Source organism: Coregonus clupeaformis, chromosome 28 (genome assembly GCF_020615455.1).
Source record: "Coregonus clupeaformis isolate EN_2021a chromosome 28, ASM2061545v1, whole genome shotgun sequence".
Lineage (NCBI taxonomy): Eukaryota > Metazoa > Chordata > Actinopteri > Salmoniformes > Salmonidae > Coregonus > Coregonus clupeaformis.
The window spans coordinates 13,444,476-13,458,073 of NC_059219.1; the positions used below are offsets into that span (position 1 = coordinate 13,444,476).

The 13,598-nt window shown below is 44.2% G+C and overlaps 1 protein-coding gene across 1 annotated transcript; it reads right to left on the reverse strand.

Annotated features, from left to right (window-relative positions):
• Positions 1–476: 476 nt before the first annotated feature.
• On the reverse strand, positions 477–2,497 carry LOC121542350 (cingulin-like). The gene is made up of 6 exons (XM_041851753.2): positions 2,073–2,497; positions 1,686–1,853; positions 1,523–1,585; positions 1,329–1,433; positions 1,080–1,208; positions 477–965 (listed from the first exon to the last, which is right to left on the reverse strand). The coding sequence occupies exons 1-6, from the start codon at positions 2,359–2,361 to the stop codon at positions 682–684; spliced, it is 1,038 nt and encodes a 345-aa protein (XP_041707687.2). The 5' UTR covers positions 2,362–2,497; the 3' UTR covers positions 477–681.
• Between the last annotated feature and the right edge of the window lie 11,101 nt (positions 2,498–13,598).

Here is a 13,598-nt window from a genome sequence, read left to right on the forward strand (position 1 = left end):
ATGGCTGGAATGGAGTGAATGGAATGGTATCAAGAACATCGTTTTCATGTGTTTGATACCACTCCATTCCAGTCATTATTATGAGCCGTCCTCCCCTCAGCAGCCTCCACAGAGAGAGAGAGAGAGAGAGAGAGAGAGAGAGAGAGAGAGAGAGACAGATTCAGAGTCAGTCCAGTCCAGTCCAGTCCAGTCCAATCTGTTGCTTGGAGGTCTGGCTGTCACAACCATGCTTTCTGTTCTGTCTGTCCTGAATGATCTGGTTCTAATATTCAGTTATCTTATAACTTGCAGCACAGCACTTGAATGACTTTAGACTGTAGCATTTCCCAACCCTAATTTAGACTTTGCCATGCTGGCAGAATGTTTGTAAAATGTAATGAGAAAAACGAATAAACAATTCAACAGTTACATTGAGGTGTTAGGTGTATTATGTTCTATTTCAGGAAATAGCACATATCAGTAATGATGACCAGACAGGGAGAGGAATCAGCGGTCCATTCAAGAACACTGCATACTTTTGTCGTAATCTAGAAAATGAAGTCAAACATAGAACAGAAGAAGCTGGTCATTTGTCATTACATCACGTTTAATGGACGGGTCGTTATATGAAAATTCATGGCTCTTTGAACTCTGATTTAGCATCTGATTTCGTCAAAGCTTTTTTTGTGGTTCTCTCAGCCCTCACATAGGGAAGAGCAGGAAGCCACTGAAGGTGCAACGTTTATTTGAATCTTCATAGAGACCATAGCCTGATGGGAGATGCATGTAGATCAAGTCCCCCTCCTCCAGCTCTAGAGTCACTGCATTAGATACATACTGATGCCCTCCGTGGCTATTGTACTGATTTGATAATATTTCACGCTGCTTATTCTTAAATAAGGATACACCCATATATGCCGATGTGCGGACGTCCATGGCAGAGAATCTGAAGTAGTAGATTCCTCTCACTGGTGCTGTGAAGACACCTGCATCAGAGGAAAGGAGGGATAGATCAATACTGTCTGTCTCTCATAGACACTGGAGCAGCCTGGTAGTGATGTCGGTGTCTGTAGCTAATGTCATATATGTAGCAGCAGTACCTGTCACTGGGCTGTAGGCTTTGCCAATGTTGGTGAAGACTTTGGTGTAGATCAGTTGGGTCTCAGTATTGAAAGGTCCTACTTTTCCTGAGTTAGTCAAACCAGCAGAGAAGGCCACCTTTGGTCTGTCTGTGAGCACAAAATAGTTCAATAAGATACTGGACGTTGAGTAAAATAAATTCATAAAAGGAACATATTTCCACACCACATTAGAGACGATGAGTTTCTGAAAGTCTGCGTTTGTCTTACCTTTGTTCTCTTTCTTCAGCCCTTCCACTTCCCCTTTCAGTTCCTCCACCTCTCTCTCACTGGCTGTCACTCTGGTCCCCATGACTGACAGTTCTGCTGCTTGGGCTGGAATTATGGGAATAATGTCTAGAGCTCTTGATCTGATGTCTAGAGCTCCAGATCTTATTTTAGATGTATACTTATTCATACATTACCTGTATTCTCCCTCTTCAGTTCATCAACCTGGCTCTCACTGGTTGTCACTCTGGCCTGCAGAGCTAAAATATCAAGTAAACAAATGCAAATAAACTGATGACTAATTCAACACACTCTTCCCCGACTACAATAGTCAAATGAAATGAAGCTGCCTCACGTTACCTGCATTCGCTCTCTCCAGTTCCTCCACCTCGTTCTTGTGGAACTGCAGTTCAGTCATTGTGACACTGAGCTCCACTCTGTGGTTCACCATCTCTTTCTGCAGCTCATCCACCTCTCCTTTCAGCTCCTTCACCTGGCTCTTACTAGCACTCAGTCTGGTCTCCAAAACTACAATAACATGAAGAGGCTTTTTAATCCATACTGAATGAAAAAGAAGCTAACCCACATGCGATAAACATATTGTAGTACCCGTAGTACAAAAGTTTGGATCTCTTGGTGTAATGGCTAAGGCGTTCGACTGACACTTGCAGGGACTCGGGTTGGAGTCCCAATTGCCCTACATCCTGAATTTGCTACTATTATACATCAACACTGTTCTTTCTTTACCTGAGTTCTCTTTCTGCAGCTCGTCCACCTGGCTCTCACTAGCTGTCACTCTGGCCCCCATGTTCCTCAGCTCCACTCTCTGTTCCACCACCATGTCTCTCAGCTCCTTCAGCTCAGTCCAGATGTCAGGCTGGGTGGTCAACTGTTCAGCATCACTCTCCCTGCTCTCTTCCCCTTCACTGTGACCCTGTTCAGTGATGTCATTCTCTCTGACCCCTCCTCTCTCTCCCTGAGCCCATGTCCCAGACAGACAGAACAGCAACACCTGCAGAGCTACAGCACCCCTCATTCTGAAACAATGTCTCTTCAGAACTAATGTAGTCTACTGGGCTCAGTCCCCTTCTTTATATACACACTGGTGTTGATGAACCAATACATGAGATGTTGACACGTGTCCTCTGTGTGAATGTTCCAGATAGCCTTGGCGGTGTGATAAAACAGGGAACATTTTGCACAGACTAAAAGCAGGTCATTTGTATCTGATGCATGTGGGAAAATCAAACCTGTTACTTTTGTCTGTCTGTGTTGTGTCTGCCAGTAAGTAGGGTTGGCAGGTAGCCCAGTGGTTAAGAGCATTGGGCCAGTAACCAAAAGGTCACTGGTTTGAATCTCAGAGCCGACTAGGTGAAAAATCTGTAGATTGCTCTTGAACAAGGCACTTAGCCCTAATTGCTCTGGATAAGAGCGTCTGCTAAATGACTAAAATGTAAAAGAGTAGGAAGTAAATATAAAGCATCAAGGTATCAGAAATATCATCATGCTTAATAAATAAAGATTTCCAAAGCTCCAGTAAGCCTATTGGAGGATTAGGTAGTCATCACCATAGTTAGTACACCTAGATCCACAAGGTGGAGTTAACTTGAAGGGATTGAGGGTTTAAAACAAAGCCTCACCCTGCTTCTGTGGCTGTTGTCAGAGCAACAGAGAAGGAGCAGGAAGTATCCAGGTAGTTAAATAGAACACACACACTTCTCCTCTTCACACACTCTCTCCGGTCCTCACGCACTGCACAGCCACTCCTGCCACCTGACCAGCCTCATACAGGTAAGAGACACCTGCTGCTTCTCTGAGAGAAGACATTAACCTGGTCGTGTTCTTTCTCACTCATCTGTCTCTGTTTTCATGTGTTTTCTCCCTGTGAACAAACAATGCCAATAGTATGTCTGTCATATAAGAATCTCCCAGATGGGAACCTGACATGGGCTATAAAGTTGTCGTATTTTGATTGACTAAATGGGACGACATGATATGTGGGGAATGGCTCTCAGCACTTGGCTTTGCCCAGTTTAAATGCCAGGTAAACAGGAGTGGTATTATTTGTGCATGTCAACGTGTGTAATGCTGCCAAGTGCCAAACTGCCAGAACTGGATTGGCTGTGTATCCGCCCAGGCAGCCATGGTTCTGACAATCATTGTTCCACAGTCTCATAATGAGCCACCAAAATAGCTCAAGACACACCTGACTGTAGCATGTCACATCATAATAATCACTAAGTAACACCGTAATAAACAGTATGTATTAAACATCACAAAATGTATCTCATTCACAGAGACAGGTTTGTTTAGACATGGTTAGTGAAGAGTTAAAGTTTGTACTTGTAAAGCTAAATTGCCTTTCTTGATGGCCCCTGAGGGGATAATTAAAGTTGAATTTAATTTAATTATATTTTAAAAGGAGGAGGAGAAGGAGGAAGAGGAACAGGTGGTTTGTAATAGGATTTTATGATAGGATCTTATCAGCACAGCCAGGTGAACACCAACCAGGTGAATACCAACACCAGACAGAACAGGATTTAATCTGTCCATCAGCTGTAAAACAGAGGGAGGAGGAAAAAGAGGAACGCGGAAACAAGCTAAAGTATTTCTCTAAATGTCAAACATATATCTTATGTAAGGTTTTACAAATAGTATAGGTATGTAGGTATGTGTGTGTCTGAGTGAGTGTTGTTATTGGGTGGTGTGATCTCAGTCTCTATCTTTATTTTTTTATTTTTTTTTACCTTTATTTAACTAGGCAAGTCAGTTATGAACAAATTCTTATTTACAATGACGGCCAAACCCGGCCAAACCCGGACCACGCTGGGCCAATTGTGCGCCGCCCTATGGGACTAACAATCACGGCCGGTTGTGATACAGCCTGGAACAGCCTTTTCATCAACTCTCTTGCGCTTTCATGTTCATCTTTGGATTTTTGCAACTGGGTTTGGGAAGAAAAAACACACATTTCTAACAATTTCAATGTATTTAATTGACTTTCATAGTCAACTTCATGCCCAACTTCACATCCATTTTGAATATCTTTTATTGCCTTCTGCAGGTTGCTGCAATGATATTTCTCCGCCACTTGGGGGCAGTGTTGGCTCTTTCTTGTCTTGTCTCCATGACCCAAACTGAGGAAAGTGAGTGGTCAAAATAGTATCCTTATTTAACACAATTTTCTCTCCTCATGTATTTGTCTTTGCTGGATGGGAGGATGGACATTCCGAAGACCAATAAGTGTCTCACCCCCTCCCCTCTTTTTTCTTCCTCTCCTTCTCTCTCCAGCCCCTCTGCAGGGCTCCAGCAGGCCCCCGACGAGGGCTCTGTTTCTCAGCTACAGCTCAGACGGAGACTCCCTCACCAGCGAGCAGCTCCGCAGCCTCCTCTCCAACGAGTTCAGCCAGGTCCAGGTGTGTGTGTTTGCTTGTGTGTGCTTGTGTGTGTGTTTGTGTACTGAGCTGAAAGGGCAGAATACTAAACTCTCTCTCTCTCTCTCTCTCTCTCTCTCTCTCTCTCTCTCTCTCTCTCTCTCTCTCTCTCTCTCTCTCTCTCTCTCTCTTTCTGTAGGCACTGAATGATCAGCTGCTGGAGGAGTTCATGGTGGCTTATGATGTAAATGGAGATGACAAGCTTGACATGATGGAGTTTGCAGATCTGGTCAAATTCATCACCAAAGACGGCCACTAGACAGACTGGAAATATATAATAAATCTGTGCTTATGATGGGCCTAACCTGTAAGGTACACTTTCATTAAACAATATCTGACATATAAATATGTCTGTCTACAGCTTGTAGTAATTTAAACTCACAACACACTTTACTTCAAGTGAATATTGGCGTGAACTAATTCTATAACAATGAAGTATGAGATATACCCCTTGAATCCATGTATGATTACTTTAAGTGCATACAGTGCAGAATACTAAGTGGCTGGCGAGGGGAGGACGGCTCATAACAAGGAAACCACATGTTTGATGTGTTTGATACCATTCCATTGATTCCATTCCAGCCATTACTATGAGCCCGTCCTCCCCAATTAAGGTGCCACCAGCCACCTGTGTGATAGCAAAAGTATGCTATTCCAAACAAAACACCACAGTACCCTCGACAGTCTGTCGTCAGCACATCTGTGTCTAACACACACGTACGCGCACACACAAAGACACACACTCACACACACACAGAAATAGATCTGGTACATATGTAGCCATGGACACAAGCCAAGGTGAGCTTGCATGTTCAGACAGGACCACTTCCTCAGGGTGTGTGTGTGTGTGTGTGTGTGTGTGTGTGTGTGTGTGTGTGTGTGTGTGTGTGTGTGTGTGTGTGTGTGTGTGTGTGTGTGTGTGTGTGTGTGTGTGTGTGTGTGTGTGTGTGTGTGTGTGTGTGTGTGTGTGTGTGTGTGTGTCTTGCTCTGCTCTGACTACAAAAACATTAGTGATTCTTCATAAAGACGTAGCCCTTTCCTGCAGTCAAATAACCTAGTGGCCTCATGGGTGGAATGTTATTAATATTTTTCATAATTTCGTAATTAATAAACAAAATCTGGTGCTTCTATGTCAAACGGTTTTGTTATATTTCAGTCTTCTGTGATGTAAAGTATATATGAAGTGTAATATTAGGACGCAAATTCTAAATGTTATACATTTCAACTCTATATCTGACATGGTACAGGTGTCTGTTTTTTTAAGCCCATAACAATGTGTGTGAGGTGTATACTTTTGTTTCAAAGTAGATTTGTGTAAGGCTACCAAGAAACACTATGCATGACCCTGACTTAGCCCACTACAGTAACAACTGCTTTAAATCCCTACCAGCTCTCACAGCAGCCAAGTCAGAATTAGACGTTCATCCATGTTTCTCAAACGTCAAATTTCGAAGTTGTTCCAAAAGTCAAATTTCAAAGAGTTTAAGGTTAAGTTAAGGCATTAACTCCAAATTCTTAAGGTTAGACATTAACTCTGAATGGTTAAGGTAAGGGTTAAGGTTTGGGATAGGTTTAAAACAAAGAAATAAAAACTACTTTCTATCGCTGGATTCAAACTTGCAACCTTTTGAAATAGAGGCAGATGCTCACACAACGCCCTAGCAAAACCGAAACCTACTTGAAAGTAACAGCGCTCACTGTTGCCCCTAGTGGCCGGTTTCCACGTCATCTCCCGACGTCCTCAGACATGGATGAACGTCGAATACTGACTTGTATCACGGGTGACCTGGGTGTTAAATCAACCACCTGTTTGTCTGAGCAGATACGAGAATTCAGTGGGATTCTGTATATAACTCCTTTACCAGACCAGGCCTTGGAGAGGGAATAGGCCACTATAGTCTATAGTAGAAGTGGCTCTAGGAGAAAATCTATCTACTATCTACTGTTGAACAAAATGTTGCAGTTTAATGCTTATCATAATCTCACACATCCAGTATCTTTCAGGGTGTTGGGTAATATTAATCAGCAGAAAGAACATCCACACTGATTTGTTCTGCCAATAAAGTGGTGGTTTAATTCAAGTCATCATGGCTGACAAAGTTTCCACATGTGCCTGGTCTCTGTCAGTTTAATAACTACCTTTCACAATGTCTCTCCTCTCCCTGTCTGCCATTAGAGACAGGGGTGTCTGTCTGTCTGTCAAACATAATTCCTGTATACCATTAGAGGAGAGGTGGAACGGTTGAGGAGAGGGGAGGAGTGGAGTAGAGGTGAAGCAGGACATTCAGACCTGGGACATAAAGCCCTGAAGGCATACTGTGTAGGATAGAGAGAGCGAGAGAGAGAGAGACAGAGACAGAGAGACAGAGAGACAGAGAGAGAGAGAGAGAGAGACAGAGAGAGAGAGAGAGAGAGAGAGAGAGAGAGAGAGAGAGAGACAGAGAGAGAGAGAGAGAGAGAGAGAGAGAGAGAGAGAGAGAGAGAGAGAGAGAGAGAGAGAGAGAGAGAGAGAGAGAGAGAGAGAGAGAGACAGAGAGAGAGAGACAGAGAGAGAGAGAGAGAGAGAGAGAGAGAGAGAGAGAGAGAGAGAGAGAGAGAGACAGAGAGACGAGAGAGAGAGACACAGGAGAGAGAGAGAGAGAGAGAGAGAGAGAGAGAGAGAGAGAGAGAGAGAGAGAGAGAGAGACAGAGAGACAGAGAGAGAGAGAGAGAGAGAGAGGACACAGAGAGACAGAGAGAGAGAGAGAGAGAGAGAGAGAGAGAGAGAGAGAGAGAGAGACAGAGAGAGACAGAGAGAGACAGAGAGAGACAGAGAGACATAGAGAGAGAGAGAGAGAGGCCTTCAGCTGTGTAACCTGTCTGACCTGAGTGATGAATGCTGATGAAAGTCAACAGAAAGAGAGAGGCGTTCCAGTGACAGAACACTGGTTAAACTGGGAATAGAAACACACTCGCTGCTGCTGTCTGCACATTGTTGACCATAAATTCCTCCTGCAGCAACTGCACATGCACTTACATGGACAAGAGGAGAGACAGGAATGTCAGAAAAGTGAAGGTCAGAGTGTGTGTGCGTGAGTGTGTGTGTGTGACGAGACAGTTGGACACTGACAGCAGAAAAACAACATGGCTGCCTCTTTAGACTCTGTGACATCTGACCTTCACTGTTACCGGGGCAACGGTCTGACCCATACCCCTCTCCCGGAGGTCACAGGCTGGCAGGTGTCAAGCCTAGCTTTAAATGACCTATTATATATCTGATGTGCAAAGAGGGGAGCACAGCTAGCTTTGTCCATCACTACCAACAGACAACAGAGGGAGGACAAGACAAGACTATTAGCTGTCTAATTAAGAGAAGACATTAACATATAAGTACATTAACAGAATCTGAAATCTCATAACAATCTCTCTATCAAAAACGAGGTATCAGTCAGATTCCCACCCAGAATGAGTCATCAAGTAAAATTTGCCAAATGTCCACAGATAGGATCTTCAGTACTGTTGAAAGAGAGACCAAGTGGATCATAATTGGTTGAATGTGATCTACAACAACAACATTATTTAATTAAAAGGTGCAATATGCAGAAATCGCTCCGCCATTTCCTGGTTGCTAAAATTCTAATGGTTCGCCTAATTTCAGTTTATGTGACAAAACAAGCACTCAGAGTGTAGAGAATCATTGTACCGTCTAAACCGCTGTGAAATATATATAAATAATCCAAAATATTGTATTTTCAGCTGTTTGAAGCTGGTGTACAAAACCAAAAGTGACACTTAAGAACGGGAAGCATAGAAACAGAGCACATAGAACCGATCTACAGCTTCTTAGACTTGCTTTCAATGAGAATGACAGATCTATAACACATATTGCAGCTTTAACTATTTACATTTACATTTTACATTTTAGTCATTTAGCAGACGCTCTTATCCAGAGCGACTTACAGTTAGTGAGTGCATACATAATTTGTGGGAATCGAACCCACAACCCTATGCTCTACCAACTGAGCTACATCCCTCTGTCTCTCAGTCTGTGTGACTTGTCAATCTCCTATCCAGAGGTGGCACCACAGGTCCCAGAGCGGTGTGGTGAAAACTACATTCTGGTGCCCGTAGTTTTTCCTGATCTGGTAACCTAACCAGGTGAAACTCTGGACCTTATACGTTATGACATGATTAATCTGTTTAATATGGGCTATGATGGGACCAGAGTTTTTCTAATCAGGTCACATGGAAAAATTCCTGGCCTTGGGGAGGATGAAAATCCTGTCAAACTGCAGCAACCTTGTACTTGTTCATATTAATTTTATTTTAAAGAAGGACTAGGGGGGGGGTTCCTATACACAGACACAGAGAAAGGAGCATGATTGGACAATAAAACACAGGGTTTATCTTGCTTTATGCAGGTTTTGCATCGTGTAGTCCTGCCCTATGCAACTGTAGGCCTAATTAAACATCTACTCACAGTCTATGTCCACTATTGTGTTTATTGTTTCATTCCAGTTAATAATTTGGAATTGAAAAAGTCTAGGTAGCCTAGTCAGCCCAAGTTTGAATATAAACCAAATGTTTCCCATTTATATTTTCTCACAAACACATGGGCTATAAATACAAAACGTTACCCCTTCGTTTACCCTGGCCAGAGGGACAGGGCGCATAGTAGTCTAGACTATGCAGCTGCTGTTGTTAGTAGCATACAGTTGGTCAGACTGAAACAAATACCGGAGGAAAGTGGAGAGCGCGCCTACAGCTTTGTGACCGGCCCGCGCGACCTGCGATTTCCGTGACGCCTCATGTCCACCAGATGCACTAAACTCTTTGCGCTCTGGCGGATGTCATTCATTGTCAATGGAGCAGTCCGCAACGCAACGTTGAGGGTGTCGCACTAGGCTGCGATGCGTTCTGTGTACCGCATGAAGTTCAGTATTTTCAGCTCGTGCGTTGCTTTACGGTGTGGTGGTAGAAACACGGAAGGACACACAGACTCCAACTAGCTAGCTTTTAGCTAGTTGAAAAGTGAAGCAAATGTGCCTCAAGTACTGAAAATGCATACTAGAGCAAAAACAAAATGTACAGTATATGCATCTGGTGGACATCAGCATGAATCTGATTTGTCAAGACTGAGCAGCACTCCAATGTGAAGGACAGAGAAATTGTGCATGAGTTGACAAATCGGTCTTTTTAACACTTTGCATCAATATATTATTAAACTATGCAAATGTTGCCTCACCACATGTTTTCCTGCAGCCCTGTTCCTATCTCACACCTACCTCATCTACCAGTCTGCCCTGTCTGAGGTTGGGGCTTCACGCCCAACATGTGTTGTTTACGATGATCAGTGTTGTGTCTACTCTCTCTCTCTGTGTGTGTGTTGTATAAGTCAATCACAGCACCCCTCTGCTATCTTTCTCTTTTACATGCAGACAGACACGCACACGCACACACACAGACACACACACAGAGATGATCAAGATAAGGGAACATCAGCGGTAATAACAAGGAAGAGGGAGACAGAACTAACACCTGAGAAATAAAAACATAAAGGAAACTGAGGAGAGAGACAGAGAGGAGGGGGTGAGGAGAGAGAGACACAGAGGAGGGGGTGAGGAGAGAGAGACACAGAGGAGGGGGTGAGGAGAGAGAGACAGAGAGGAGGGGGTGAGGAGAGATAGACAGAGAGGAGGGGTTGAGGGGTGAGGAGAGAGAGACACAGAGGACGGGGTGAGGGGTGAGGAGAGAGAGACACAGAGGACGGGGTGAGGGGTGAGGAGAAAGAGACACAGAGGAGGGGGTGAGGGGTGAGGAGGGAGAGACAGAGAAGAGTAGGGGTGAGGGGCGACAGAAAAAAATGAGAGAGAAGCACATTCCTCCCTCCTCCTTCTTTCGCCCTCTCTCTCTTCAAAACAACAGCTGGGACAGGTGTGTTTTTACTGATCGTAGAGAGTGCACATGCTGACTGTGTGAATGTGTGTGTGTGTGTGTATGTGTGTGTTTGTGTCTGCTTATGCTGAGTCTGCACACCATGTTTCACTCTTCAGCCCCTGCTGTTCTTGTTAAATCTGTTTCTGCTGAGAATAATTTGATCCCTAAGATTAATAAATCTACATTGACATTACCAGTAAAGTGAAGGATTAATTACATGTTTGTGTGCACGTGAGTGCATGCGTACATGTCTGTGTCTCTCTGTGTGTGTGTGTGTGTTTGAGAGAGAGAGAGAGAGAGAGAGAGAGAGAGAGAGAGAGACCCTGGTTCAGGAAACAGAGGGATCCTGTTTGCGAGCAGACTGCCATTGTTCCACTGATGAAACACACACATCTTGTCCCCCTCTTGCCCGTACGCCCCAGACAACCATACCCTAACTCTCTCTCCCGAAGACACGTACACAATCACAATGATCATATGGGTGTATATTAACCCATTGTTGTAGCTTTGTCTAGTCTGTGTGTCTCCATACAGTAGATCCTTCTATTGTCGTCGTCCCCCCCCGTGTGCTCGCATACTCCCTTAAAAATGTTTGTCCAGTGTCCACCTTGAGACGCCGTAGCCAGTATACACTTCCTCAAAATTGTCAGAATGAATCGAAGATAACTCAAGAAATCTGTCATTAATTTAGACGTTTTTGCTGAGGAAATCTAATGGCCTAAACTCACCAAAGGCGAGGCGTGTGTGTGTGATTTATATTATAATGTATTGTTTTGAATTATAATGACCCAAGCGAAGCCGGCGCCTCGCTCAATTAGAACGTGTCTCTATTTGTGCGTTTTATCGCTGGTGCTACAGTTACACAAAACAATACAAATGTTGTCATTATTCACTTTTCTTTAGAGCTCATTTGAATTGGAAGAGGTAGCTACGGGTTGAGGCTTTACCATACATGCTAAATAAGACCAATTCATCCACTTATGGAAACACAACATCGCTATCAGCAAAGATGATTGGAGATATGGACTATCCTGCTATAATAACGTCACTGCTCTGCCTGTCCCCTCCTTTCTGCCCGCCCACTTCTAGTGAGTTTTTCACTTTAGTCGGGCAATTTGACATCTAAGATGTTTGGTGCAGTATTTCTCAAGTGAAAACATCTGCATGAAAATGAGTCGTCTATCGTTGAACGACAACAAACAGTTCATTGAAGAATCCCTACTGTTGACCAATGTTCGACGAAGCGACGTAGACTTCGGCTCCCAAACTTCGGCCTGCCTCGAGAAAACGTGTGCACGAACAGCCAAAAAATACCTTGCCGAAGACCAAAACGAAGAAAGAAGCCAAAAATGTCATAATATATGAACGAACTGCGGACGCCTTTAGGCCACTCATCTCTTCCTCCCCCCTCCTAGAGTAGAGCCGTAGTGTTTATATTGAGATATTCTCTTCTATTTCCAGTTGAATCAAAACCAGACCATATCGTACTCACACCTGTAGGCTGCCTCTCTCCCTGTGGCATAGCTAATTTATGTCTCTCTATCCTTTTCCTTGATCCTTCCCTCCTCTCTTACATCTCCTGTTACACTCTGTCAATATCTGCTGTTCCCTTGACCCTATTCCTCCCTCTGTTACACTCTGTCAATCTCTACTGTTCCCTTGACCCTATTCCTCCCCCTGTTACACTCTGTCAATCTCTACTGTTCCCTTGACCCTATTCCTCCCTCTGTTACACTCTGTCAATCTCCACTGTTCCCTTGACCCTATTCCTCCCCCTGTTACACTCTGTCAATCTCTACTGTTCCCTTGACCCTATTCCTCCCCCTGTTACACTCTGTCAATCTCTACTGTTCCCTTGACCCTATTCCTCCCCCTGTTACACTCTGTCAATCTCTACTGTTCCCTTGACCCTATTCCTCCCCCTGTTACACTCTGTCAATCTCTACTGTTCCCTTGACTCTATTCATCCCCCTGTTACACTCTGTCAATCTCTACTGTTCCCTTGACCCTATTCCTCCCCCTGTTACACTCTGTCAATCTCTACTGTTCCCTTGACCCTATTCCTCCCTCTGTTACACTCTGTCAATCTCTACTGTTCCCTTGACCCTATTCCTCCCCCTGTTACACTCTGTCAAGCTCTACTGTTCCCTTGACCCTATTCCTCCCCCTGTTACACTCTGTCAATCTCTACTGTTCCCTTGACCCTATTCCTCCCGTTACACTCTGTCAATCTCTACTGTTCCCTTGACCCTATTCCTCCCCCTGTTACACTCTGTCAATCTCTACTGTTCCCTTGACCCTATTCCTTTCCTCACATTTCCCATTCACCCTCTCTTCGTTTTCCATGTCCCTTCTCCCTCCTCAATCTTTACTAATTTTCTCACTTACCCTCCCTTCTCTATCTCCTCCCCCTCTTTTCCCCACTCCCCCTCTCTCGGTGTTGTGTCTGTGTGTTCTCAGTAGGGAGGCTGAATCTTTTGAGTACAGGAAGAGAAGCTGGCACACACACACACGCTGAGAAACCCCAACACAGCGGTTCCCACAGCTGCCCAATCAGGCAGTGTTGGCTAGGAAAACACATTCACTCATGCACACACACGAACACATTCTCACTGCAGCACAATCACACTGCCTTGTCTCACTCGCACACAACTTCATTCCCAGTATTGCCCAATCACGCAAGGTCTCACACACTGCTTTCCACACAAACAAACCTACTGTAAGAATAACCTCATTAACCCTAAAACACAAACAAACCCCACAGAAAAACAAGAGCAGGGGTGTATTCATTAGTCGGATTCCGTGGTAAAGAATTGTCTGTTTTGCAACATAAACTGTTTACCATTTACTCTAGGAAGCAAACAGAACCAAATGGTGAGCGACCTACCTGAATTTGTCCAATAGAAACTTACTTTTGGAGTAA

Coding starts and splice junctions, on each gene's coding strand:
- LOC121542350 (XM_041851753.2), bottom strand. CDS start 2,361: ATGAGGGGTGCTGTAGCTCTGCAGGTGTTGCTGTTCTGTCTGTCTGGG. Junction 1,586..1,685: donor ACTGGAGAGAGCGAATGCAG/GTAACGTGAGGC, acceptor TTGATATTTTAG/CTCTGCAGGCCAGAGTGACA. Junction 1,434..1,522: donor ACTGAAGAGGGAGAATACAG/GTAATGTATGAA, acceptor CCATAATTCCAG/CCCAAGCAGCAGAACTGTCA.